Genomic DNA, 27,274 nt, shown 5'->3' on the forward strand with positions numbered 1-27,274 from the left:
GCCTGGCCTGCATCCGGCGCCCATCGCAGGGGAAAGGGTGGGAAACGGGGTGTCAGGTCTGGCCCGCTCTCTGGGCTCCGCCTCCTTCTTCCCAGATAGTCGACTCTGCCCCTTCCGTCCCCCAGCCCCAGGGAAGGGGTGTTGCCGAGTACCCCCAGCCCATTCCACAGGTGGGAAGAGGTCCTGGCCTCAGGTCTGTCTCCAGCAACCCTGAGCAAGGTGCATGAAGTGAACGAGGCCTGGGTTACCTGCGCAGGAGTGAGGCAGAGGGCGGGTGGAGAAGCTGTAGTTCCCTTCCCTCAGCTCCCCACTCCACCCCACTCAGGAAGGTGAGGAGCCAAAGGCCTGGGGTGCCTGGAAGGGCCATAGCAACCAGGGAGGACAACACACCCACATCGTTTCACAGATGGAGAACAGATTGTTCTGGGGAAATGTGCATTTGATTTTGTGTGTGACTTCAGATAGGTGACTTCCCTTCTGCGAAGCTGTTTCTCCATCTGTTAATAGGATTTGACCTCAGAGGGTCTTTGTGGGGATTGAGACTGCATAATGGTGCCTAGAACACAGCAGTTCAGTACATGGTGGCTGTCGCTATAATTTGCAGGGAAACAGGGGTGGGCACCTCAAGCACCCAGGTGGGAATGCTCAGTCACCCAACAAGCATTGACCGAGAGCCTACTGTATGCCAGGTCTGTCATAAAACACCTCTTTCAGCTCCTTCAGAACCAATGCAGACTTGATTTCTCCTCCTCAGATAATGAGTGGCTACCACTTAATTTACATACAGGAAGCTAGACCCTTAGAGGCAAAATGACTTGTCCAAGACCAAGCCAGTTACTACCACCCCACCCCATTCATCGAGGTCAAAGGCATCCCAATAGAGATGGGCCATATCCCTGACTGGGTTCCAGACCAGCAGGGCTGGTTGGCGATGCAGGCCACAAGATGAGCCCCTCTTCCTGGTAAAGGGTTGTTGGGGACAGCTGAGGTCGGTACAGTAACATTTCTGTCACCACATCCGGGGGGGCTGGCTGGGGCTGGGGAAGGAAGTCTGAGGCTGGAGTGAAAACCCAAACCACCACCTGGTGAAGCTGCTCAGAGCCCAGAGGGATGAGCAGGGAGTGAGGCCACGTGGAGCCCACAGCCAGGCTCCTGTCAGTGTCACCTGATGGCCAGCTGCCCACCTGCACCCTTTTCCCTTGAAATGATAACACATTGCAAGTGTGCAGTTTGCAGGACTTCCTCCTCGTTTCACAGGGCCAGGCCCTATTCTAGACACTTGACAAGCCAGGAGATGCTGGGACTTGCCCAAGTGCACACTGCTGGTAGGTGGACTGAGCAAGCAGAGGGAGTGATAAGGGACAGGATACAAATTCTGGTCACTGCTGGAGGCTTGAACAAGCCCCTTGAGCCTCCCCCAACCCTGCCCTCCATCTTTCTCTGTAAAGCATTCATAATGCTCCCCCTTTAGAGGTTGTGAGGACCCAGTGAAATGGCAGGTGTTAACATGGGTCTGGTTCCTCAGTGTAGTTGACCACTGCGATTCGACCACCTCCAAGGCACTCCTGAGCCCATCTCCTCCTCCCAATAGCTCCCAGCATGGTGGGTGTTCTGTGCAGGCAGCTCCCAGGCTCTCCCTCCCTGCTCCGTATCAGCCTAGGCATGGGATACAGAGGGAAGGGTGTTAGCCCTTTGGCCTCATCACCCCATCACACATCCGGGGGTGGGGTTGGTGGGGGTGAGATGGTCAAGGAGTCTTGAGCTACATTGTCACATCATATCATGTGCTTGTGGGGCTCTGCCCATGCTGCTGCTGCTGCTTCTGCCCCTGGGGAGAGTGCTTAGGGACAGAAAGGAGGGGCATGGGGAGATTCGGTCCTGTGCCCTCACTTCCGTCCCTGCACCCACACTCCACCCAGGCTCTGGGCCCCTCTCTGCTCCCCCCCCCCACCCTACCACAAAACCCCAACCCATCATCATATCCCCTCTCTCTAAGCTCCACCCCCCAGGCAGAACCAGTTACTCCTCCCCAAAATCCCTGGTCCCCTCAACAGTCAGCACTGCCACCCATCTTACTCCAAAGGGTTTATTGAGGCAAGTTTCACATACAAGTCCAGAACAGAGGGGACAGGGTCTATAAACAGGAATCTGGAAGGGGGCCAAGGGCTCAGGGTGGAACCCAAAAAAGAGAGTGAAATAAATAGAGGGAGAGAGTAGAGGACCAGGAGAGGAGACTGACAGACTATCACACAGTGATAACGACATGGGGGCGGGAGGGCTCCATTAAAATCCCATTTATTTATACAGATATACAGGGAGTTATGGGGGACCCCACTCCATCCTCCAAACCCCAGGGAGGGGCAAGAGAAGGACATCTCTCCCCATGGGTGACCCTGTGGGGGGGGTAGGAGGCTGCCCTTGGAGGAGTGTTGAGGGAGGTAGGGGCAGGTGCCTCCCCAGAGGGCATCGCCTGCTCCCCAGGCAGTTATTGGCCCAGGAGGTGTTGGGTAGTGTCTGGAAAGCTGTGTTGAGTGTCTGGAACTGGAGGGGAGGGTGGTGGACTGGGTGTGCTTCTGAGCCAGGCCCAGCACTCCCACTGAGGACATCCTGGGTCCAGCTGGCACCACGGCTGCCTGGCAGACCCAGAGCAGGGGTGTCTGGGGTTTCTGCCAGCATAGCTCCCACCCAGTTCTGGAAGGATGACGGAGGGATGGGGGTTCAAAGAGAGAACCTGGCACCTTCTGGCATCTTGGAAAAGCTGAACTCCAAGGACACCCAGCCCTGGTTGTGCTGCCCCCAGAAGGCAGCTAGGAGACCAAGACTGGTTGTCAGGGCAGAGATGAAACTCCCGGAGGCCATCTTGGAGGGTGATTCCTCAAGGAGGCAACTCCCCAGGCTGGATGCTGGGGACAGGGCCTCCTGGGGAAAGGGCCTTTAGCACCACCAGGCTCGAGGCAGGCAGGAAGAAGCCGGGGCCTCCAGGCTTCCAGACTGAGGCTGTCACCTATGGGAGACAGAAAGGAGGGGAGACTGAACCATGACCTCCAGGGTACAAGAGGTAAGGCCTCAGCCCCTCCTCTGAATGCCCAATGATTACACAGGGTCCCCCAACTGTGACTGTGGGACCTGCCACCCTAGGAAGGGCCAAAGGGGTGTATTTGAGGGCCCCGCTGTGGGTGAGGAAGCAGGGGGTTTCTGCCCTGGGCCACGCCTCCCTCTTAGCCCAGCTCCTCACCTCAGTCCCACCTGCCCAGCCTCGCTCCCCGGCCAGGGCGGGGCCAGGTGGGCATCATACAAAGACCTTGGCCAGGGCATCGGCTCCTGCACTGGCAATGAGGGCCTTCGTGGGGTGGCAGGCAACAGCATGGATGGCCTCCTCGTGCTTCTTGCGGTGGGCGGTGATCTCCTGCACGCATGTTTTGTTGTCAAGGCTCCACAGGCGCAGAGAGCAGTCGTGGCCTGTACAGGTGTGGAGCAGAATGAGCCGTCACCCAGCAGCACCGGTCCCTTGTCAGATCCGACCCCCACACCCCTAGTTGGCCTCTCCAAAGGCCGCGGAATCAGGTGGAGGCTCAATTCTTCTCTCACCTACCTCGGCCCAGTCACCTCCTGACATCCCCACCTGTCACCCATCCATCCACCACCAAGTATTTACTGAACAACTACTGTGTACTGGGCCCTGAGGTTAGAGTGAACAAAACAGGCAAATCTCCCTGCCCCTGTGGTGTTGACATTCCAGTGTGGGAGACAGTAAACAAGAAAACAGAATAAACAGTGCCAGGTGGTAACGAGTGCTGTGGGCACAAGTCGGTCAACGTGAGGACAGAACGGCTAAGGGGGGAGTCAGGGAGAAGAGCCTTCCAAGCAGTGGGGACAGCAAGGGGAAGGTCCTGAGGACTGACAGGTGGGGCTGCAACAGCCAGAGCAGCGGTGTGGGGACGGGTAGGAGGTCAGAGCGGGCGCAGAATGGGTGGGGCCTTGGGGAACATGAGCCACTGGAGGGAGGTGCCCTGACTTAGGCTTTGAAAGATCAGGCTGGCTGCAGTGGAGGTCGGCTCTCTTTTTGTCCCTTTCTGGAGGACCCTGGGCGCTGTACTGAATCCTCTCTGCCAGGGCTACATCTCACTGACCACACCCTCACCCATCTCCTCAGACAGCTGCTACCATCATGGGCAGACAGAGAGCAGGACAGGATGGGTCCAGGCCCCTACACACCCTCCCCCACCACTGCTCACCCTTCTTTGCACTTGCTCACACTCCACATGGATCCTATGCTGGGCAGCAGAGGCGAATGGCAGCCCCTGCCACATGGCAGGCCCAGCTCCCACCAGCATACACCCATCATCCCCTGGGGACCTTCAGTCCCTTCTCTGTCTGCCCAAGTCCCACTCCATCCCTTCAAGGCACAGCTGCTGGGCCTCAGTGCCCTTAACCACAGAGAGCAGGGTGGTAACAAATGCTAAAAAAGCTTGTAGGGACCGAGTAAAATAGATTTGAACTTCAATGCCTGCAACTCACTGGGCTGTACTAGTTACTAAGTTTCCACATCTGTGTAATAGGGATAACAGACCAACCTTGTGGGGTTATTTGGATTAAATGAGATGATGTAGGAAAGTGCCTATGGTGGACTGAGTACACAGTGCTCTGTTCATAGTGCTCTGCTGTCACTGTTGTGACCACCTTTCTTCCTACCACTGAGAGGTTCCCTGCCCAGCTCCCCTGCCTCAGGGAGTCCCCTGAGCAGTCTCTCAGGGCCAGTGCCCAGGCCTGTTGGGGAAGGCACATGCCCTTGCTCCTTAGGAGCCAGGAGGATCCCAACTTACTTCCCGACATCAAGAATACACCATTGGGGTCCACGGCCAGGCAGGTGACAGCATCCAGGTGGGCGACCATGGAGTGCACACATTTCCCTGAGGGCAGAGGGGCGGTAGTTTACTGTCCCAGTCTACGCCTTGCCTGGGAAGGTGGGGGCTGGACAAAATGCTCAGAGCCTCCAATGTGGGCACCAGGGGTTCTGTTCCTGAGCCTGGTCCACCCCTGCCTCCCACAAGCACAAGGAGCCGGGGAACCAGGAAGGCAGGGCCTCACCTGTCCGGTTGTCCAGGAAGCGGATGCCTCTGTCGTCATGGGCGGTGATGGTGAGGGGCTGGTTTGGATGACTCACCACCTGGTTGATCTGGGTTGGGCCTGGAAGGAAAAGCAGGGAGAGGGAGGGACGTCAGGGGGAAATTGGGGGAGCAAGACAAAGGCAAGAGGAGGACCATTCTCCCACATTCGTCTCTGCCTAGATGAAGAGGAGGGCTGGGCACCCAGGTCATGCTCTTCTCTGGGCCACACTGTCTCATCTGTACAGTGGACACGGGGGCCTGTCTTGGGGTGGGTAGGAGGAGTGATGGACACTGAGACAGCCTGTCCACACCACTACATAGGCCAACGGGCAAGTTCCTGACACTCCCCTCCTCTCAGCACTCCAGAGACTCCAGGCTGTCCACGAGGGCAGTGGCCAGTGCCTCATCTCCTTCCCACTCAGAGGCCCCCGAGGGGGTGGGGAGCCATCTGCAGATGACTGAGCCTCAAGTCACCAAAGCCACAGGAGACCTGGGGCCTTGAAGGCATTCAGATCCCACCCTAGGCCACTGGGTCCCTTACCGCTGCTCCCCTGGGACTCCAGCGTGAGGAGGGCACTGCCAGCCTCCAGGTCATACAGGACGGTGTCACCAGAGCGGAAGGAGGCCACAATGTGGGCAGGCTCGGTGCTGGTGAAGGCCACTGAGGTGGGGATCCTGTGATCTGAGGGTGGAGGGGACAAAAGGTTGCCTAACAGATTGGTCCTACCCTGGGACTGGGGTGCAGGTGTCACCCTCCTTGCAGGCCTCCAGCTCTGTATAGCTCCTGAGTGAGGTGTCAGGGTCTCCACTGTCCCCGTCCCCCCCACTTACCGCTGGCTGTGGGGAAGGTACAGAGGCAAGTTGGGCTGCTGCTGCTGGGGTCCCAGATTCGGATGGTGCCATCAGCGGAGCAGGAGGCCAGGCGCTGGGAGGTGGGACTGAAAGCCAGGCCCCACACAGCATCCCCATGGCCCTCCAGGACGTGGCTCAGCACGCTCGGGTCTGGACCCATCAAAGTGAGATGAACTGCGTCAGGGCTGCTAGCCCTATTGTGGATGGCCCAGAGCATGAGCTCTGCCACACATACACACCCAGCCTCACCCCCACACTGGCCATGCCCTCAGACCTGTCACCACTGCTACGTGCCCTGGGGGCTGCTCACACTCTGACCATTAGCTCTTCTTAGAAGATTTTAGGGTTCTGAAGGCAGTCCAGCACGGAAGTTCCAGAGGGTAGGGATGTCCCTGTTCCCTGCTGTCCCTTGGGGCCCACAACAGTGCTTGGCATAAAGTGGGCACTTGATACATACTTTTTAAAACTTAGGATGCTGCACAGAGCCATGTGTGTGATCAAAAGGGTTAACAAAAAGCAGGGACAGACACTGAAAAGAGGAGAGGTCCTTATCCACTTCACTCTTAAAGGAGCCAAAGGATGAAGCACAAATGCCCTGCAAGCTGGCCTAGCTTTCTCCCTTCTCACATGCTCTCCCTTCTCCTCCGACAGTCTGTTGCACTCTGCTCGGTCACAGAGACGCAGGTAGTGCCCTGGCGCAGTGCTGCCAGGGCCCACCAAGCCTTCACTTGTGCTCCCTTAGCCCCACAGTGATTCTGAGTCAACTCAGCCATCTCGTCCGAGCCCGGTCACATGCTGAGTGATGCTGTTCCATGCTCAACCAGGCTGACCACCCTTGGTGTGTCCCCCCTGCCACCAATACCTGCAGTATTGGGCATGGGCGGATGCTATCTATATGTGCTAAGAGAATGAGGAGGCCCCAGTGGATGATGGGTGAGGGAAAGGAAGGGCAAGGGAGCTGTCTCACCGTAACCATCGTAGGGGTCCATGTTGAGATCTGGAATCTTCCAGCTATGGATGCGGGCATCTGCCCCACCACTGTAACAGTATTCACTGTTGCTGCCCATGGCTACTGCCAACACGGGGCCCCTGGAAGATACAAAGGAGGGGAGATGAAAAGCTCAGTGCTCGCCCCTTCCTCAGCCCCCTCTCTGGGACCTTGATACTTTCTCTACTAGCATTTTTCAAGGGTGGCTGAAAGGAATTCAGCTTCTGGGGCTCCTGTTGTGCCACCCGAGCAGGTTGCCTGTCCTCTGCCTTCCCCCACCCCCATGTCTTGTTTCCTGCTCTGTAGGCTGTTCTGAGAACCAGCCATGGGGGCAATGAAAGTATCTGCAGAGCACAGGAGCAAGGGGTGTGTGTGCAGGTCTCAGGGACTCAGAGACCTCCTGCTACCCTGCCACCTGTCATCAGTCCCCTGCCTTTGGGAGCACCTCCCTCCCTACCTGTGAGCCCGGAAGGCATGGATAGGTTCCACATCTAGTGCAGCATTCCTGTGGGGAGACAGATGTCACTGAGAGCCCCTCGTCACCCAATCCCCTGGGTCCTGATGTCCCCATCCCAGTCCTCCGCCCCTGGGGTTGTGCCCTCACTTCTTGGCTGTGACGGCCTTCTGCAGGTTCCAAAGCTTGAGCGTTCCATCCTCGGAAGCGGTGAGCAAAGCTGACTGGCTGTGGTGGAAAGCCAGGGAACGGATGCCGTCGTAGTGTGAGCGGAGGGTGAATTTGGGGTTCCACGTCTTCTTAAAGGCATCTTTGCTGTCAGACAGCTGGAGAGTGGGGGGAGCTGCCTCAGTGTCTCCTCTTCCACCCAGGCGGTTGCATCCAAGGACTCGTCCCTCCACCACCCAGACCCATGTGAAACATCCCTACAGGCTGGCCCCTCCAGCTCCAGATGCTCCCTTCTTCCTTCTGGCGCTGCAGCATCCCCCACTCACTCAACAAATTCTTACAGTGTGCAGGGATTGTGTCTGGTTCTGAAGAGACAAAGGTGAGCCCAAACCCTTGGGATTTTGCAGTTCACAAGGGGCGGAGGCGAGGGGAGACACTAGATCGTAGGACCTGGGCACAGGCTTACAAACTACAAGCAGTGCTATGAAGTAAAAATGCACTGGAAGGAGGCACCCGGCAGCCTGAATGCCTCTGTGGGGATCAACAGGCTTTCATGAACAAATGACAAATAAGCAGGACTTAACCAGATAAGGAGAAGGGACTGAGGAAGTTAACTGCATGTGCAAAGTCCCCGAGGTAGGAGCAGCAAGGATGGATCCAGAGCCTGAGAGGAGGTCTGGATGCAGAAAGCTAGGGGGAGAGTGACAGAGGGGTGGAAATAGGGAAAAGTACACACAGTAGGAAGAGGTCAGGGAGCAAAATCCCAGAAACACTGCATGCCGTGGGGGATGGTGGTGTTGCTGAGTGGGGGACCTTGTGGGGAAAAAAGCAAACTGTCAGGCAAGCCTCAGTGCCCTGCTCCAAGATAGGGTTCACACCTGATGAACCCTTTTCATTAAGGTTCTGTCCCAAGGTCCCCGCTCCAGCTGCAACATTCTTTAGGGCCAGAGAATCTGCCTTGTGTGGTGAGTCCCTCACTCACGCACTCCCCAGGAAAGGGGTCACACTTGGGGCAGCTCCCCTGCTCACAGCTCAGCTCTGGCCTCCCTTCCCAGACTCCCATGGCTGTGCCTCTGACTCGCTGGGATCACCATCCACCTGAGATCCTCTAAAAGCTCTGGGAAGTGTTCTGCCACATGCACAGGAAAATGCACATGCACCTGATTCCGACATTCCCAGGTGGCCAGAGGCCCGCCCACAGATCTCAGGCCAAAAACAATGGCTCTAAGGTTTCCTTTCAGTCCAGCCCAACTGTGCCACCAGCCCTCATGCACACCAGACTCGCCTGATACTTTGGTTGTTGGCTGGAGGCCATCTTCCCTTCATAGGTCAGCTCAAGTTCAACTTTATGCACAGACTGTCTTACCCCCACTGCTACCAGCCCAGAGTTCCCTTCCTCCTCTGATGTTGTATTTAGATTTTGTTCCTCCCTCACCCTGCCCCCAGCAGTGGTGGGTCCTGGACTTGAGGTGCACATAAGTAAGCCAGGTGGGAGGGAGTGTACCCTGCAGAAACCTGGCACCATGATTAAGACACAGGCTCCAGAGTCTTCTAGGCTCTGCTACTGGTGAGCCTGTCAGGTCCCCCAACCTGTCTGCATCGGCACCCCTATGTAAAACAGGGTGAGCTGTTGAATGAGTTCAGGCTGTGCACACAGCCAGCGCTCAGCAGGTGCTAGCACTATGCAGGATGCCCAATAGGGGCCATGGGGGGGTGGGCACCCCAAGAACTTACGTCACAGCTGAGGTCGTTGTCATTGGTGACGGTGAGATCTGCCAAGTCCCCCAGGCTCACCTCCCCGCCCCCGATAGTGTCCATGATGAAAACGTCTGAGGAGAAGCCAAAGGAACCTGGTGGGGGGAGGGGAGGGAGGGGGTAGAGAGGGGCCAGGAGAGAGAGAGGCAGAGAGAGGTAGAGAGAGAGAGAGATGAGGTGTGAGAAAGAGAGACGGGGAGAGGACAAGATCAAGAATCACAGCTGGAAAGAAAGAGGGAGAGACAGACAAGGCAGGACAGACAAAGAGGGGGAGACAGACAGACAGACGAACTTTTGGGACAGGGAGGCTGCAAACTAGAAGCTGGGCCTTGACCCTGAGGACAAAGAAGCCCTGGGCTTAGCTCTGCAGCCTCCCTCTGTCATGGGTGCTGTGGCCCTGCAGGTCTGGGCCAGGGTGGAGGGGCCTCTTACCTTCATGTGGCCGGGGCTGGGGTGTGCCAGGAGGTGGGCCAGTCACTTTAGGGGGCAGCCCATCCACATCCCGAAGATCGGCCAAAATTCCCTGGAGTTTGACGCGCCGGCTTTCTACAGGGATGAGGCACCAAGCAGGAGTCATCCACCAGTTCACCCAGCCATGCACAGGGGGCTCCTTCCCCACCACCGGAAGCCACTCCTGTGGGGAAGCTGGGAAGCCCTGGCCAGGACTGAGCTGGGACCCTCCGTGGACCACCCTTGCAGAAGCCTCAGTCTCTGGACATGTTTTGTGACCCCAAGGGCTCACAGCTCAATCCCAGGACCGAAGGAAGACACAGCACTGCCCTGACTGCCTCTACTGCTGGTCCCCATCCTGTTTCCTCCCCAGGTCCACAAGAACTGGACACGTGCGCAGAAGCCTGGCGGCCCCACTTCAGGAAGAACTAGGCCTGCCTGTGCCCCAACGGGGATTTTCCAGGGAAGGGGCGCGGGTTTGGCTACCGTAGTATGGGCCTCCTGCTCTCCCCTGGCAGCCCTCCTCTCAGGAAGTGTGTCCATCCGGTGGAGACCCTGGGGCAGGAAGCAGCTGCAGGCGGCTATGTGTGCCCCCCCACCTTGTTGAGGAGGGCTGGCCAGAAACCCTCCACTCACCCAGCTCATGGTGGGTCCCCTCTCCAGCGCATCGCCGAGGGTCCGGAGAGCCCTCCCCATCCTCTCCGGAGCCCAGGAAGTCGAACTCGTTGATGGCATCCTCCGAGTCGTCCTCTTCGTCTTCATCCTCCACTTCGGGCCCCAGGGCCTTGGCTGGCAGCTGGGGACAGAGAAAACCAGAGGTTACAGGCTCCTGCCCAGAGCGCAAGCCTGGAGTCTCCAGGAACAAAGAAGCTCGGGCTCTGCTAGGAACCCTCCTGCACCAGCCTCCGGTTCCCTCCACCAAGCCCTACTTTGGTGGCTGTGCTCCCCCTGCTGGGAGTCCTCAGAGGCTGCTCCCTACTAGAGTCTGGTGGTGCCAGCACCCAGGCCTGGCTTTGAAGAGCCTCCCTCCTTCACCTCCAGCTGTGATCCCCTCACAGCCCTCTTGGCTTTTGCTCAGGCTCTCCCACTCCCCAACCCCTCCCCTGCTCCCCAATCCCTCCCTGGCAGCACAGCACTTCTCCTGAAGAATGAAGAAAAGTCAGTATGACAGCCTGCCTTGGGGGAGAGGGCAGTATGTGCGTGTCTATGAGTGTAAGGAGGTGAGCAATGAAAGTGAGAAGAGACCCATGAATATAACAGTAATAACACCCTCACCAAACACTGCTGGCCTCTCTGCATTACTCAGGGCACCAAGTAAGACTCACATCCATGATTTCACACCCACAGCACGAATGGCTACCACTATGGTAATTATTATCTCACCACTACACATGGAGATGAGGCTGAGCAAAGTAAAGCTCCTCGCCCAGGTCACCAGATCCATGCCTTATGTACTAAGACAGCTCAGGGTGTGAGCTTCCCTGGGGTTCTCCAAGTCTTCCTGAGAACTTTCGAGATTGGCTCAGTTTTTGTTTTCTTATATAACCAGCACACGCTACTTTTAGAATAAGAGAAAACAGCACAGCTCCTCCACTCTGAGGACAGGATGCTGGGCAAGCGAATAGAGTTTGCTGAGTTTCCCATAATCCTGACCAAGGGTAGCAACCAAATCATCTCTTTTCCTCAATTTACAAGCCTGGACCTCATCCCAGCCTTGTGAATTCAAGAGCAGCATGGCGCCTGATGTATGTCCCCACACAGACACCTTTCATACACAGCCTCATGAAATGGCATCTTGCATATGATTCTCTACCCTCTCACCATGACATTTTACACAAAGTACCATCCAGGGTGTGCACTTAGAACCTCAACACTGCACTTAAGGCTCAAGGGAGTTCCAGAATTTTCTAAGACAATTTTAATACCTGAGTTCTGCTTTAAGTGCTGGCTTAAGAACACACCCCACCCAACACTGGGATTCCGATGACCACCAGAGTCAATCACCTCCTCTTCTAGAGAACCTTCTCCCTCCTAAGTGGTCCCTGCCACGGGGCCAGCCTCACTCAGACTATGACCTCCTCGAGGGCATGGCTGACCCCCTCCCAGGCTCAGCACCCCAAGCTGGGTTTGGACGGTACGAACTTCAAGGTAACACCTTTTAGGCATCAGTGAGGTCCCCAAGGACCAAACTAATGTTTACTGGACAGATAAGACTATGTCATGCCTAAGGATATAGTGCTGTCGTGAGGGTGAAATGTGGTGGGAGCCATATCTTGAGGTCTAGCTGAGGGGATGTGGACTCTACCCTACAGGCAGTGTCCCTGGAATTGGATCCTGATATCAACATCAGACTGGACACTTGCATCCTCCGACACCCCCCATGAAGCACTCCTGGCTCCAGGCTGAGCCCTGCCCACACCCAGGCTGAACCCTGGGCCCAGCCACATTCATTCAGGGGGCTGGGGAGAGAACAGTGAAAAGGCCCAGAGTGGAGCCCACAATCTACTGGGGAGACAGAGAGCTACAGTCACACCAAAGAATATCCGAGTATGGCTGATCAGGCCAGCCCAGAGGAGAGAGCACTGTCAGAGGGCACCACGGGGGCCGGCCTGGTCTAGAGAGCTCAGGAAAGGCCTCTCAAGAGCACGTGAGCTAGAGAGAGGATGGAAAGCAGGTGCAGCAGGGGCAGAAGTGGGCCTGGCAGTAAAGACTGGCACCTCCGAAGGTTCCTGAGGCAAGGAGACGGGGACTTTGGGATGTGCTTAGGCCACACAAACCACAGAGGTAGCCACAAGAGCACTCACAGGGGCTCCCTGTTCCTGGTACACAAAGCGGGGGAGCCTCTGGGAGGAGTACTTCCTTCGGCTCACACGCTCACCTTCACACGCTGTTTCTTGTGCTGCACACTGTCCAGCTCGTCGTCTTCGTCACTGTCCTCATCCTCACAGTTCTGCAGGAAGGGGATCTGCTCCAGCACCGAGCCACCCAAGCGCTCTTTGCCATCTTTGCCTGCTGCATTCCTGCCCACAACAGGGGTAAAGGGGGCATTAGTCCTGCCATGTGACAAAGCTCAGATGCCAGGGTGAGGCTTGGTGGCCAGAGCCTGGACCCAACTCTCAGGGGGCTGACTCACCCTGACCCCAGAGGAGCCTTGACTGTGATCACACACAGGGCTTCAATCCCAGAGTCTGCCTAACAGGTGCTCACCCAACTCAAACCCTCATACGGACCACAGACAGGGCCAACTCCTCACTGACGTCTGACCCTGAGTTCCAAAGGACTAGCCCCAACCCTGAGCATATGTCTCCCCATGTGTGAGAGTCTGGAGAGCCTGACGAGAAAATGTCACTGACTCAGCAGCACCCGTTCCCACGGCCCAGTCAAACCACAAGCACAAGTCAGGTGAGCGACAGAGAAGCACCCTAGAGGAAAGAGGAACTGGTCACTACCAATGCTCGGGCCCTATAGCCAGCGGGCCATGGCTGAGCGTGCATCCTCCCCACTGGCAGGTGGCACTCCTAGTTCCACCTCCTGGTCCCCAACTGAATGACAAGTTTTAACAAAGGAGAGATTTGCCAAACCTGACTCCAGAAGAAAAGGGGTGGAATTTTAAAAAAAAGCAAAACCCCCTCCTTTTTACCACCAGACTGATGTTCTAGAGAGTTCTTGCCAACAGCATATGGTTACTGTCCAGTAGAGAGCTTTCCTCCGGGTAGCCAAATCCATCACTCACTTTCTGGCCTCTCCACGCAGAGCCTCCCAGCAAAACATCTCTGTGCTCAGCTGATGGGACACCATTATCGGGGTTTCCTCCCACAATGGTTGCCACAGCTCAGCCTCCTTTGCTGCTGCCTCCCTCTGCTTCTTTCTCGGCCTCTAGATATGGGACAGCCCCAGGACTCAGTCCTTGGACCTCCTGTCTGTACCTGCTGTATACTTTCTCCTTCAGAGACTGCAAAGTCCCATGACTTTCAAAAACCACCTGTGTGCTGGTGAACTAGAGGCAAGTTTAGGAATTAAGGGTCCCAGCCCCAGCCCCAGCCCCAGGCTGGCACCTCATCACCTGCACTGGGGTCACCAGGCACCTTGAATCCCATTCATCCTAAATAGCCCTCTTGATGGGCCACTCCTAGTCTTTTTCATCTCAGCCAATGCTGCTCCCAGCTGCTCACACCAACCCTGGAGTCAGCCCTAGTTCCTCTCCTCCCTCCGCAAATCGTGCCAGCTTACCCTAAAAACCCACTGAGAAGCTAACTACTTCTCACCTCTCCCCCTAATGTCCACCATCTCTTGCCTGGAAACTGCAGTCATCCCCCAACTAGTCTCCCTGCCCACACTCCTGCCCTCCTACAGCCGCCTTCTTAAAGCAGACAGCGTATATCAGATTGCATCACAGCCTTGCTGGAAACCACTGGCTTCCCACAACCCTAGAACAGAATCCAAACTCCTTATCACAGCTGGGGAGGCCCTGTTTGGTCTGACTCCTTAGATTTCAGCCTCACCACAGACCACAGGCCCCACTGCTCACCCCACTGGCTTTCTGCTGGTTCCGGAATGTGCGAAATCTCCCGTGTCTTAGAACCTTTACACTTGCTGCTCCCTCTGCCCGGAACATTCATTCTCCCTCCAGCTACATCTGGGCCTACCCATTTCCTGCACTTCTCTGCCTGAACGTCACCTCCACGAAGAGGTCCTATCAGCCCACCTCATCCAAAGCATACTGTTCTTCCCATCATTCTTTCTTACTACCTTCCCTTTTCTTCATAACACCCAACATCATATTATTTATTCTGATGAATAATAATTATGGAGAGAATGAACAAATAAGAGATTCCCAAGAGTGGTGACTGTGTTTTGTTCCCCACCAGGTCCAGGCGTGTGGCCCGGGGTCTGTCTTTAGCAGGTGCTTGATGTCTGCTGAGGGGTGTACAGGCTGGAGCCTCAGGAGAGGGGCCAGGCTGGAGATGAGCCGTGATGCACTATCAGCACCAAGGCAAGGCCATGGAATGTATGTACAGGGGACCCAGAACAGAATCAGGATCCCACAGTGAAGGGAAGAAACGAGCCTGCAATGTGCTCCAGGAAAGAAGTGGCCAGCAGAGCCCCAGAGCACTGCTGACTTTCTTGACACTGGCTCCATCAGGAGGGAGGGGGCACCGAGGGGCAGACCCGTCAGGCCCAAAGGCTCACCTCTTGATCTGTTCCTCGATCTGTTTCACCAGCAGTGACTCCCCACCGCTGAGCCCCCCGGGGCCAGGTGTGGCCCTGGGGCCCCCTTCGCTGGGCTCCACTGCCCCATTGAGCTCCAATGAGCGTCCCAGGAGGGATCGCACGCGCTTGGACCGCATGTCCAAGATAGTGTCCGTGTAGCCCACCTCTTCCAGGTACCTGCAGGGAAGCAGAACAAGGAGGGTCAAGCGTCCGGGGGCTTTTTTATATACTCTGGCTTATGTGGAGGACAGCAGATTGAGACCACCTTTTTGGAGGAGCAGCTTAAGGCTATAAACCCAAATTTTAAATAAGCATGAGCCTGACCCTGCTGTTTCACTTTCAACACTATTGCCAGTGGCAGGCTTTACACACAGGCACAGTGCAGTTGGGCAGATGCTCACTGTGATGCTGTACGGGAGACCAAAACACAGGGACCCACCTACATGTCCACTGATGAGGACTGTGGAAGCAAGTTACTCACGGGGGCGCTGGGCAGAAATTAAATGAGAGAGCATGCCAAGGAAAAATGGCCATGATAAATGGCTTAACAAAAACTGTAAGTTACATGTTTCATACAAATCCAGTGTTTGTTTAAAAAAAAAGTGTTACTGAGTATGTATGTGTAGAACACACACACACACACACACACACACACACACCCCCCCCATGCCCCACTAGACCAAGAAAGATACATACTAAACTTAAGAGCAGTCAGTGACCTCTGGAGAATGCGGTTAGAGACCTAAGAGGCATTTTGGAACTTACTCTACTCACTCTTATGAATGAGCATTTATTACTTCTGCAATTTATTTATCCTCACCTGATACGTTTACTGATTTGAGAGAGCAAGAGAGAGAAACACTGATTGCTTGCCTCCCATGAGTGTTGACCAGTGATCAAACCCCCAACTTAAGTATGAGCCACCTGGCCAGGGCTACTTCTGCAATTTAAAAAAATGAAGTCAACTACCCTGGCCGGTGTGGCTCAGTTGGTTGAGTGTTGTCCCAACATGCCAAACAAAGAGTTAGCAGTTCGATTCCCTGTCAGGGCACATGCCAGGTTTTGGGTTCTATCCCCAGTAGGGGGCATGCGGGAGGCAACCTATCAATGTTTCTCTCTTTCTCTCAAATCAATAAAACATTTTAAAAAAATGAAGCCAACTGGTACTGGTCTAAAAGTGGAAATAAGGGGTGAAAATCAATTATGGGTGGCTTCAAAAGGTGCGAGACAAGAGTCCCCTGCTGGTCCTCAGAAGGATCCTTCAAAGCCTTTTGTTTACCATGACCCTGTACCTTTGGGACCCTGCCTCTCGCACATTAGACAAGACTTGCCTTCCCTGCTGTCTCATCTTGCGTGCCTGCAATGTGTCTGAGGCTTCCTCTCCCACCACGAGAGAAAGAGGGAAGCATGGGGGTGAATTTGGGGTCTGGGGGCAGACCGCCTGAGATCACCCCTCAGACCCTCTGCTTATTAGCTGTGTGTGACCTTATGCACAAAGATCCCTCTCTGCACCTTGGGTTTTCACCTGTGAAAATGAGGGGAATGAGCAGTTATGCCCCACGGGGATTCCTGTGAGGAAGCAATGAGTGCTGGAGATTTAGCATAGTGCCAGGCATATACTAGGTAGTTGGCAAGTGTTGCCTATTGCAATAGTTTTGTTGTTATTGTTTGCACACTTAAGTTAGCAATTGCTCTTCCAGATATTACCTTAAGGCAGGGGTGGGGAACGTCCGGCCTGCTGTAATCATCTGGTCTGGCCCTGCCAAGGCAATCGCAGGCGAGACTCGAAATTCAATAAATCTAGGTGCTTTTTTATAGGGTTTTTTTTTTAAATCCTCATTTGAGGATATTTTTTCCACTGCTTTTCACAAAGAGTGGGAGAGAGAAAGAAACAGAAACAATGATTGGTTGCTTCCTGCACGCACTCCAACTGGGATCAGGGATCAAGCCTGCAACTGAGGTATGTGCACTTGGCTGGAATTGAACTCAGGACTCTTCAGTCTGCAGGCTGACACTCTAACCACTGAGCCAAACCAGCTAGGGCTTCATAGCTAATTTTTAAGATAACTTTGTACAGCCTGCAAATGATATTATAAATATCCAAATGACCCTTGGCAGAAAGGTTCCCCACCCCTGCCTTAAGGAAATCAAAGACATGGACAAATAACTTCCTGACGTTTGTCACACTGTCTATGAAAACATCTTCAGTGAAATACACAAGAAGGGATTGGCTATGAGAAGTTACAGTTACTCATGTCACAGATTATTACACAGTTTTTCAAACGATGCCACAGAACTAATTTATATGAAAAGATGTTCACAACACTTAGCAAAAGCAATGCATTACAAAACACTGCGAAGGGGGAGCCATTTATAAAACACACACAAACACAAATGCATAGCCACGGAGAGACTGATAGTATGCCAAAATGTTTATGGGGGTATGAAATTTCTTGGGTGGTGGAATTATGAGTGATTTCTATTTTTTGTGTGTTTCCCTACATATTTCCCCAAATTTCTTAAAACATACAAATCTCTTTAGTAATAAAAAATAGTGTAACATTACCCTTGAAAAAAAAGTAACAGGCATTTGGGGTTGCTTTCCAAGAGTGGGGGTCTCCCCCATCTGCCTCCTGCATTGAATCTTCCCACCCTCTACTCAGGTGGGGCTCCACCTACATGGTGACAGGCCATCTCAGCTGTGGCCAGCAGGGATCCTGACAGTTCAGTGTCCCCAGAGGGGACAGGCAGGGCTGTGGAGTCTTCAGGCTTATCTCCCAGGCCAGGCATGTCCCTCATTCCCCTTACCCTGCGTCCACATCCCTCTGTCCCTCTGCACACTCACTGTCGAAGAAGCTGCCGCCCCTCCTTCCACACCAGTGGGCTGTTCTCCAGAGTGACGGACTCCACAGGGCCATTGGAGACTGGGGGATGGAGAGAAGGGAGACAGACTGTCTTAGGGCACCACCATATACCCATCACCTCCCCATCTTCCTCACCCTCATACCCAAACTGGTCACTGTCATGGGTTCTACCAAGTCACTTCCTGAGTGTTTGAAACCTACCTTCCCCTCTGCGCTCATTATCTCTAGTCTCCTGACTGGTCATTCCCCAAACCATCCCCCCAACTATCTTCCAACTCAGCTCTAGGTACGTTATTTTCCTGCACAGGAAGCTGGCCCAGTTCTGAGAAAATGGGCAGACTAGACTGGGTTCAAGTCTGGCTCTGCCACTTCACAGGTGTGACCTTGAGTTGGTTAGTTTACCTACCTGAGTCTCAGTTTCCTCCTCTGAGAAATAAAGTTAATGATAGCAGTAGGACTGTTTGTGTGGGTTAAATGAGATTACCTGTTTATTTTATTCATCAAATATTTGTCGGACATCTACCATGTGCCTGGCTAGACGCCTGGGCTACATCAGTAAACAAAGCCCCTGCCCTTGTGGGACTCACATTCTGGTAGGAGGAGTCTGACATAAAGAATAGCAATCACTATTAGCCCAACAGCGAAGGCCCTGACAGGTCACCTGCCCCCTCGCCTCCACGGCCCCACCCCATTCCTTCCAGGCACACCCAGTAACTCCCTGTTCTCTAACGTACCACGCTCTTCTGTCTACCAGGAGCACATTCCTACTGCTCTGCTGGTGAACTGATCCCTTTGTGAAGGAGCTTCACTACCAGGGACCTTGTGTGTCTGTCTCCATTTCATGGAGGGACAGTCGACAGGACTGGCCTTCTCATCACTATCCACCCAGGGGTCCAGCACAGTACCCAGTGCCTGGCAGAGCAGCCAATGGGGAGGGGCACTGAGAGTGAGTCAACCCCTCCCCGGTCCCCTCTGCTCTATGGACAAAGGAAGAAAGAGGCAGGCTCCATCTCATTCAGTTCTGTTGGGGGGGGGGGCAAGTGGGGAAGATCAGGGGGTGGGTACCTTGTTCTGACAGTTCTGGTTTCTTCTCCCCCTGGTTTGGCTCTGTTCCAAACTTCAATTTATGATATTTGGCCCTAAAAGAACAAATGAGTAACAAATGAGAGACAAAGAAGACTAGATAGGATAGCACTCACCTCAGGAATCCCAAATCCTCTGCCCTTCCAACCCACTGTCCTATCTGAGGCTGAGCTCCCCCACACCCGCCCGCATTATAAAGCAGCCCTGGTGGGGGAGGCGTCACACATGGCGCTGTGAAGAACCCACTCTTCGGAGTCTGGCAGGCTGGGTTGCCATCCCAGCTCCAGGAGTCCTTAAAGAAGTCCTCACCCTCCGGAAGCCCACTGTACCCATTGGGCTCTTGGAAGGAATGAGACAATATGGATATATGGTGTTTGGCACACAGTGGCCATCATCATTATGAATACTATCACTACTGTCTAACTTGAATCCACCTACTCTGTCTTGTTCTGTCCCCTCTCCTAGAACCAGAGTACTGGTGATTGGAGAAGAATGCCCAATCCGAAATTTCCCTCCATGCAAGGGTGCCACCAGTCTCCTGACCCTGTCGCTGGGGACTGACGTCTCAGAAGGCAGGACCAGGGACAGCAGGGCTTACCTCTCCTGCTTCAGCGCATATTCTAACATCTTGATCCGCCGCACCAGGTCTGTCTTGAGATTCTCTTGCCCTTTCCTTTCTCCTTGGAGGAAAGCCACCTGAGCCTGGGGACACAGGAAACAACAGGAAGATAGCAGGGCTTAGGCTCAGTGATGTGTGTCCCTCACTCACTCAGGGACAATCAGCAGCAGCTCCTACCCCTACAATGACATGCAGCAGCCACTTCTACAGGCGAGAAGACTCTGAGCCTGAGCCAGGGTTCAATGGAGCGTGAAAGGGCATGCTGGCTCTGTTGCCAGAGTCCCTGACATGCCACCCATGAAAGAGCTGAAGAAGAGTCCTTAACCCCTGAAATGAAGGGGGGCAAGCTTAGGCCTAACCTATCCCTGCCTTTTGGGGAGAAGTCAGCTTGGGGATGAAGGCGGGGAGGTAAGCATTAACAGCCCTGGGCTCCTCTTCCTCCCCCACCCAAAGGCAGGTGCTGTCCCTAAGGCTGCTGGTGGAGGTGGTGTCTCACTATTCCTACCAGAGCATCTGTCTCTGGGAGGCGTAGGAAGCTACTTCTGGAGTTTAGGGACAGGAGTGGGTGGCTCGGATCAGCTCCTGCTCCAATGCAAAAGCTTTACCACTGTGGAAATCAGCCGTCCCACTGGAGTCTGCCCAGAATAAGGGAGACATGCCACAGACATGACCCAGGGCCCCTGCCAACCACTTCACACCGTCTGCTGGCACGGGCTACCCCAGTCTGCTCTGGTCTGTCAACAGGTCTTCTGGAGACACTCGGCAAACGGCCTGCTAGGCAGGATCCTGGCCCCTGACCACGTTCTGGAAGCCATGTGCCAAAGCCCTGAGTGCAAGGCTCATCCTTGGCTTCTCCCCAAGTACTCCACTGTCCTAGGCTGGGACAGCCTGAGCTCCAGGGCTGCTGGCCCACTCACTTGCAGCATGATCTGGCAGGTCCTAGGCCTTCTCTGGGCCTCCATTTCCCCTTCTAGAAAATGGGAATCACGAGAGTGCCTGCCCCTTGTGTGTTAAGTTCTTCTCAGTCTAAGACCTAGCACAGAAGGGCTAATAAATGCCAGCTCCTGCCTCTTACTTTTATTCTCCCTGTCCATTCTTCCACAATGTTGACATGGGCCCCTTTCTTTGTGGGAGCTAGGGTCCCTCCAAGACCCATCCAGCAGGGATGTCTGTGGCTGACAGGCCTCCTGCCACCATGAGCAGCTACATCTACTGCAGCCAATCCCCGCACATCACGTGCTTGCTGAAAAGAACTTCAGTGTCTCCACGAGAAGCCCCCAGTCTGGTCCTAGAAAACTTTTCCAGGTGGGGCCCATTCTCAAAGCCTCGCTTCAAGTCTGCCAGTTCTTGGCAGCCTCTCAGATGCCCACCCGCTTTCCCTCTCCCTGGGGCTCAAAGGGCCCTCAGCTATCTGCCCCATACACATGGAATGCAGCACTAATCACCTCTGTCCTGCTCCAGGGACCAGGTCTCTCCCTCAGGTTAGCATAGAACTGAGCACATGCCTGGCACTGACTGGGGGCCAGAGAAACGGGCACATTCATACACCTTTGCTGAGGTTATAAACTGATGCACTCTTGCTGGAGGGCAATCTGGCCAGATCTATAAAAATGTTAAATACCCATTCCTTTTGTCCTAGCAGTTCCACTTCTAGGAATTATGGGAACTTATCATACTTGTAGAAATTTACCCTACAGGCATAATGACAATGGTAGGCTTCCTTTTGAAAAAATAAAAAGGGACACACATGCATTAATATATGACAAAAGTATCATTCATTCATTCATCTACCCCCAAATATTTATTTTAAAAATACTTTCATTGATTTTTTTTTTTTCTACAGAGAAAGGGGGGGGGAGAGAGAGTGTTATCAATGTGAGAGTGGAACACTGATGGGCTGTCTCCTGCAATGCCCCCTACTGGGGATGGAGCCCACAATGTGGGCATGTGCCCTGACAGGGAAACGAGCCGGCAACCTTTTGGTGCATAGGATGATGTCCAACCAATTGAGCCACACCAGCCAGGGCTACCCCCCAAATATTTATTGAGCCCCAACTATGTATCAAGTACAGTTATAGACAGGAGATACAGCACTGACCAAGACGTGGCTGACATTCTTGAGGGGTTGTGGGGCAAACAATGAACAAATAAATATGTCACCAGGTGTGCCACAGAAAAGCAGCCTTATCTACCCATTGAGAGAATGGAATTTCTTTTCCCCTCTTAACACTTTTTTCCCCCTCTATACTTTAAATCAACACATACATATACACATATCTAACACCAGACAGGGAGGCTCACTGTGATCAACATCTCAGAAGTTTGAATTTCTATCCTTTGTGTATCTTCTCAGTCACCAAATCTACCCTGTCTATGAGTCATTTTAGGAGGTAGGGTCAGCCTGGCCAGTTTAGCTTAGTAGTTAGTGCATCGGTCTGAGGACTGAAGGGTAGCAGGTTCAATCCAGGTCAAGAGCATGTACCTGGGTTGCAGGTCCGATCCCCACCCAAGATCTGGAAGCAGTCCAAGTGTCGATCAGTAGATGAGTGGATAAAAAAGCCATGAAAAAGAAGGAAATCTCACCTTTTGCAACAGCCTGGATGGACCTGGAGAGCATTACATTAAGTGAGGTAAGTCAGTCAGAAAAAGACAAGAATCATATGATTTTACTTATATGTGGAATCTAATGAAAAAAATAAACTAACAAACAAAATAGAAACAGACTCATAGAGATCAGACTGACAGCTGTCAGAGGGGAGTGAGGTTGAGGGGCTGGGTGAAAAAGGTGAAGGGATTAAGCAAAGGGAAAAAAACCTCACAGACACAGACAGAGATTACCAGATGGAAGGGGGGTGGGTGCAGGTAGAAGAGGGTAAAGGGGGGATAAGTGGTGATGGAAGGAGACTTGACTTGGGGTGGTGAACACATAATACAATATACAGATGATGGATTACAGAACTGTACGCCTGAAACCTACATACTTTTATTAACCAATGTGACTCCAATAAATTCCATAACTTTTTTTAAAAAAGAGAACATATAAGAAATCATAAAGAAAAAGAGAAAAGAAGAAGAAAAAGGCCAGTATGGCCACATGAGAATGTTACAAAGGTAATTTCAGCAACAATGTGGAGAACTGACGGCTGGAGAAGGGGGTGGATGGGTGGGATGGCAAAGCTAACGGCAGAGAGACTTATCATAGAAGGAGGCAGTCCCAGAAATCCCAGTGGCCCAGCTAAGATCGGGGCTGGATCAGGGAGGAGATTAGGGAAATTGAGGTAATGAAAGGGACTGATAAGACCCAGTAACCTTTTTCTGCGGGGGAAGAAAGTGGAGAATCTCAGTAGGCCCACTCAGTTCTTCTGGCAAAGAAGGGAGAAAAGAGAACCAGAAGAATGCGGTTGAAGAGTCCCAAGGTGGTGGAATCCCACAGGAAGGGGAAGTGCTGGTGGCCAGTCCCTCTTAGCCGGCAAATGCCAGCAGCCACCACTGCCTAATTTGTGAGTGCCATGTCGGCTGGCAAGTATAAGTCTGGGATCTGGAAGTTCTCTACTCACCAGATCCACCCACTGCGACTTCCTCTGGCCAGATTTAGAACATACACGGGCCCAGAACAGTTATGAGACATGGCTGTCGCCTCTCCTCCGGCTGTTCCCTCTCCAGACAGGCAGCATTGAAAAGGCTTCCAGAGAAGCCTTAGCATCTCAGTCCTCCCAGGAACTGATGCCTCTCTGTACCCCTCTGCTGACCTTTCTGTCCCAGCCCCCAGGCCAGGGTTCCCTAGAAGGTCTCATCTGGCCCTACATCTCCTATACTCCTCCTTCCCAAGGTCCAGGATGAGTCCCCACAGATCCCTCAAAGCCCCTTGTGAGTCTGGAGGTGAGGAGCGGTGAGCTCCACACCGCCTCTGCTGCGACTACATTCATGTCACTGCTCCTATATGAATGTCCAATTCAGATTACCGCAAGAGGGTCCTCCATCCTCAAGGAGCACCCCTTCCAGAAGTGGCACAGACCATGGGCACTGCCACATCATGTAGAGTTCTCTGCAGCCTCCTGTGCAAATCAGTCTCATGTTAGCCTGGAAGTTTCTGAAGGGCAGAAACCACACCATCCACTTCTCAGAATCCCCCCACCTGGCAAAGTCCTGCTTATTATCAGACCGAATCTACACCACCTCCCTGCTCCAATCTTTAGGTGCCTCCTGTTAGGACCTCATGACGGGCTGGCTGCCTTTTCTGCCATTCCACACACAGTGAGCCCTGACTGCACAGTGTGTCCTGTGCCAAGAGCAGCTGTACTGTTATTCGGAGAAAGGTATTTAGAGTTCACCAGAAAAACCAGACACAGTCTGAGCCTTAAAGAATCTCACAGAAGTCACATCTCTGTGATAAGTGCCCCAATTAAAGGTGTGTAAAAACAGGTGCTGCTGATGGGAGTAGAAATGTGGGGCAACTTGGTAGAACCAATCAATATTTTATAAACACACCTATTCTACTATTCCACCGTCTCTTCTGCTTATATTCACATGGGACCATACGGATACCCAATGCAGCCACTTCTGAGGGGAAAAAATTGGAAACAAGCTAAAAGTCCATCAACAGGGGTCAGACTAAATGAGCTATAGTGCAAACATCCAGTGAACCATAGTTACCAAAAATAATAAAGAGCTCTCTGTGCTGATATGAAAGGAACACCAGGAAACAAGTATGTGAAAAAAGTCACCAAGTGATACATACAACATGACCTCATGTCTTACATAGAGAGCTGAACTCCTTTTACAGCAATAATAGTTGAGGAGGAGAGTAGGAGAGGGACAAAGGGGGACTTTCCCCTTTCACTTATACATATATGTATACACACTTCTAAGATCTTTGAATTTTTACTAATGTAACAGAACAAAAGTATAAAGTAAGTGACACTGAAGTCAAGACAAGGACAGTCTAACTGGGTGCTTCCCACAAGTTCCTCTCAAACTCCAAGAAGGACCACTAAGTGAGAGATCAAACACATCTCTTTTCTCTGTTAGTCTCAAAGATGAGAAGGTGGTATAGTGGGTACTGTAGGGTACACTGGCATGAAGTCCCAGGGACCAAGATTCAATCCCAGCTCTGCTATGACTGCTTGGATGACCCTGGGGAGGCCACTGACCTTCCTCAGAACAGTTTTTTCATTTGTACTGAATGGCAGAGAGGAGCAGTGCATGTGCTTGGAAGCCAACAGATCAACCCAGTCACCCACAGGCTGTGATCCTAGATTAATCACTGACACTCTCAAAGCCCCCATTGCCACTTATTATTTCAAAAGGGGCAGTGGGTAATATCGCTTACCCTCCCAGAAGGTCACAGGAATCAAATGATACCAGGTATCTAAAGTGCTTAATATAGTGCCTGGTACATAACATATGCTCAATAAACAGCAGCTGCTAATATACTGCTGAGGGAGGGTAATGACACTGGCTCTGCCTACATAATGTGGGTATTGAGAAGATCTAATGAGCTGTATGCTGGGAAAGAGCTTAGAAGCACAGAGTGGGACACAAAAGTGAGAGGCACTTACATAAGGATTCCTCTCCCACCCCAAGCCTCAGCTCCCAAGCAGCTAAGATGCCTAGTGGGTGAGAATTGTGGGATGCTGTCTCTGTTCATCCTATGGAAAAAATTCTAAACAGTTATTAATTTGGGTCCCCACCTCAACTAGATAGGAAACAGCAAATCAGACGGAGAAAGATAGGTCGCTAGAAGAAGATAATGACTGACTTCTGCTAATAACACCTAAGCGGAGGACTCGGACTCCTCTCCGCCCATCACTGGGCCCCTTCAAACCCTCACAACTCTGATGTCCAGGCTCCTGGGGACACTGCAAATGGACCTACACTTCTCAAGGTCACAAAATCCAGCCCGGCTCCTCAGACTCTTCCAGACATCACCCCAGGGCACATACCTCTCCCAAGCTACTCCACAAACCATGGGATCCTTTCCCAGAAACTTTCACAAACAAGTCTCCCCTCAGGATTCTTCTAAGATGCTTCCTCCTGCCACCCTGTACACATCTCCCACCTCAGGGCCATCCCCCCACCTCTCCACACCTCCAAACTGGAGTTTCTGCTCCCAAGCTTTCCCACACAGGCTCCTAGGGCACGTCCTTGGGATCCCTTCCCTGCACTTGGTAGCCACATATGCCAGAGCTCCCCAAAGTTTCCTCTCCAGCGAGCAGGGTAAACACCATCGTCCTGGGACTCCTCCAGACCCTCCTGTAATCTCTGGGGTCCTCACACAGCCATCTTTCAGTTCCCTCCATCCAAACACTCCGAAACACACCCCGCGTCCCAAGCTCGGTGACTTCCTCTCCCTATTCACCAGTGATCCCGGGCCCGAATGCCCTCGCCCTCGGCGGGTCCCAGGTCCCCCGAGGACGCCCCATCTCCCACCCGCAGCCCATCAGCTCCATCTCCAACCCGCCCCTGGGGTGGGCGTCCCTTGGCACAAAGAGCTCTCGCTCACTGCCACACAAGCCCCTCCAACAACTCCTCTCAGCACTCTTAGCCGAGTTCTCCTGGGCCCCTCCCGGCCCCGAGGCCACTCTCAGTAACCCGCCGGCCGGTCCACTCACTCCCACCGCCACTTCCCGCGGGTTCTGGTCCCCTGCGCCCCTTCTCTCCGCCCGTCGAGGTCGGCACTCCCGCCCCTGGGCCCCTAGCCCGCTTCGAGGAGCCCTGGTGCCCCCAGGGCCCCCTCGGACAGCCCCTCACTCCCGCTCCGGGCCGGTCGCGGTCCCCTCCCGCCCCCCCGGCCGTCCCGGCGGCCATTGCTCCAAGATGGCGGCGGCGGCGGCGGCGGCGGGTGAGGCCGGGCCCGGGCAGGCCGGGCCGGGCGGGGGGTCGGGGGTCCGGGGCGGTGCTCACCTGCAACTCTGCGCGCTCGGCCTCCCAGCGGGCCTTCTCCGCTTCGAAGCGCGCCCACTCGTGCTGGATAAAGTGCAGGATCCCGGGCAGGCTCAGGGGCTCCGGCCCCGTCGTGGGCCCGGGGCTGCCGCCTCCTCCCTTACCAGCCGGGCCGGGCCCAGGGGCGGGGGCAGAGACCGGGGCCGCCCCCGTCGGGCCGGGGCCCACACCCGAGCCGAGCGGGCGGCAGGAGGAGGCGGCGGCGGCGACGGCGGCGGCCGCTCGCTCCTCCATCATGGAGGCCCCGGGCCGGCCCGCGCGCCCGCTGTGTCTCGCGCGCCTGCGCGGCCGCGCCACCCCCCCCCCCCTCCGCGCGCGCTCGGCGGGGGCCGGGGGGGGGGGCGGCGGTGACGGGAAAGAGGCCGGGCGCGCGCCTCGCCCACCCGGATAGACTTGGAAGGCGCGCGCACGGGTGGGCGAGGAGGGAGCGCGCGCCCCGAGGAAGGAGAGCGGGACTTTGGGGAGGGGCCGCTTTCTGTCCCCCCTCCTCCGGCTTTGCCCCGAAAAGACTCTAACCCTTCTTAGATCCAATACCATTCTGCTCGGCCATCACAGTCACTCTGAGATAAAGGGCGACCACCTTAGGTGGTTTCAGCCACGGCCCCATCCTCACTGATTCCTGGCCCAGGTTGGTTGCCATGGCAACCCCTCCCAGCCTAGAACACCAACAGCCTCTCCTCCCCTCCACTTTTGTTCTTATGGAGCCCCAAACCTCTCCTGTCCCTGCACCAGGAGGAGGTTGCTAAGGTAACCTAAATCCCTGGTAGTCCTTCTGCCCCT

General features: G+C 54.2%; 1 protein-coding gene across 3 annotated transcripts; it reads right to left on the reverse strand.

Moving 5' to 3' along the window:
* Positions 1–2,072: 2,072 nt before the first annotated feature.
* Positions 2,073–26,731, reverse strand: STRN4 (striatin 4). 3 transcript variants are annotated; one of them, XM_087826784.1, is made up of 18 exons: positions 26,456–26,731; positions 19,532–19,635; positions 18,916–18,989; positions 17,832–17,910; positions 14,966–15,163; positions 12,654–12,795; positions 10,412–10,571; positions 9,758–9,871; positions 9,305–9,399; positions 7,553–7,728; positions 7,406–7,453; positions 6,928–7,049; positions 5,940–6,110; positions 5,650–5,790; positions 5,089–5,187; positions 4,824–4,910; positions 3,236–3,459; positions 2,073–3,004 (listed from the first exon to the last, which is right to left on the reverse strand). In XM_087826784.1, exons 1-17 carry the CDS (start codon positions 26,729–26,731, stop codon positions 3,290–3,292), a joined length of 2,256 nt encoding a protein of 751 aa, XP_087682910.1. In that variant the 3' UTR covers positions 2,073–3,004; positions 3,236–3,289. The 3 variants fall into 3 exon arrangements, with proteins under 3 accessions (XP_087682910.1, XP_087682909.1, XP_087682911.1); XM_087826783.1 differs by having other exon boundaries at positions 9,305–9,420; XM_087826785.1 differs by lacking the exon at positions 26,456–26,731 and adding an exon at positions 23,110–23,249 and having other exon boundaries at positions 9,305–9,420.
* Between the last annotated feature and the right edge of the window lie 543 nt (positions 26,732–27,274).

This window comes from Miniopterus natalensis, chromosome 18, assembly GCF_054644295.1.
Source record: "Miniopterus natalensis isolate mMinNat1 chromosome 18, mMinNat1.hap1, whole genome shotgun sequence".
NCBI lineage: Eukaryota > Metazoa > Chordata > Mammalia > Chiroptera > Miniopteridae > Miniopterus > Miniopterus natalensis.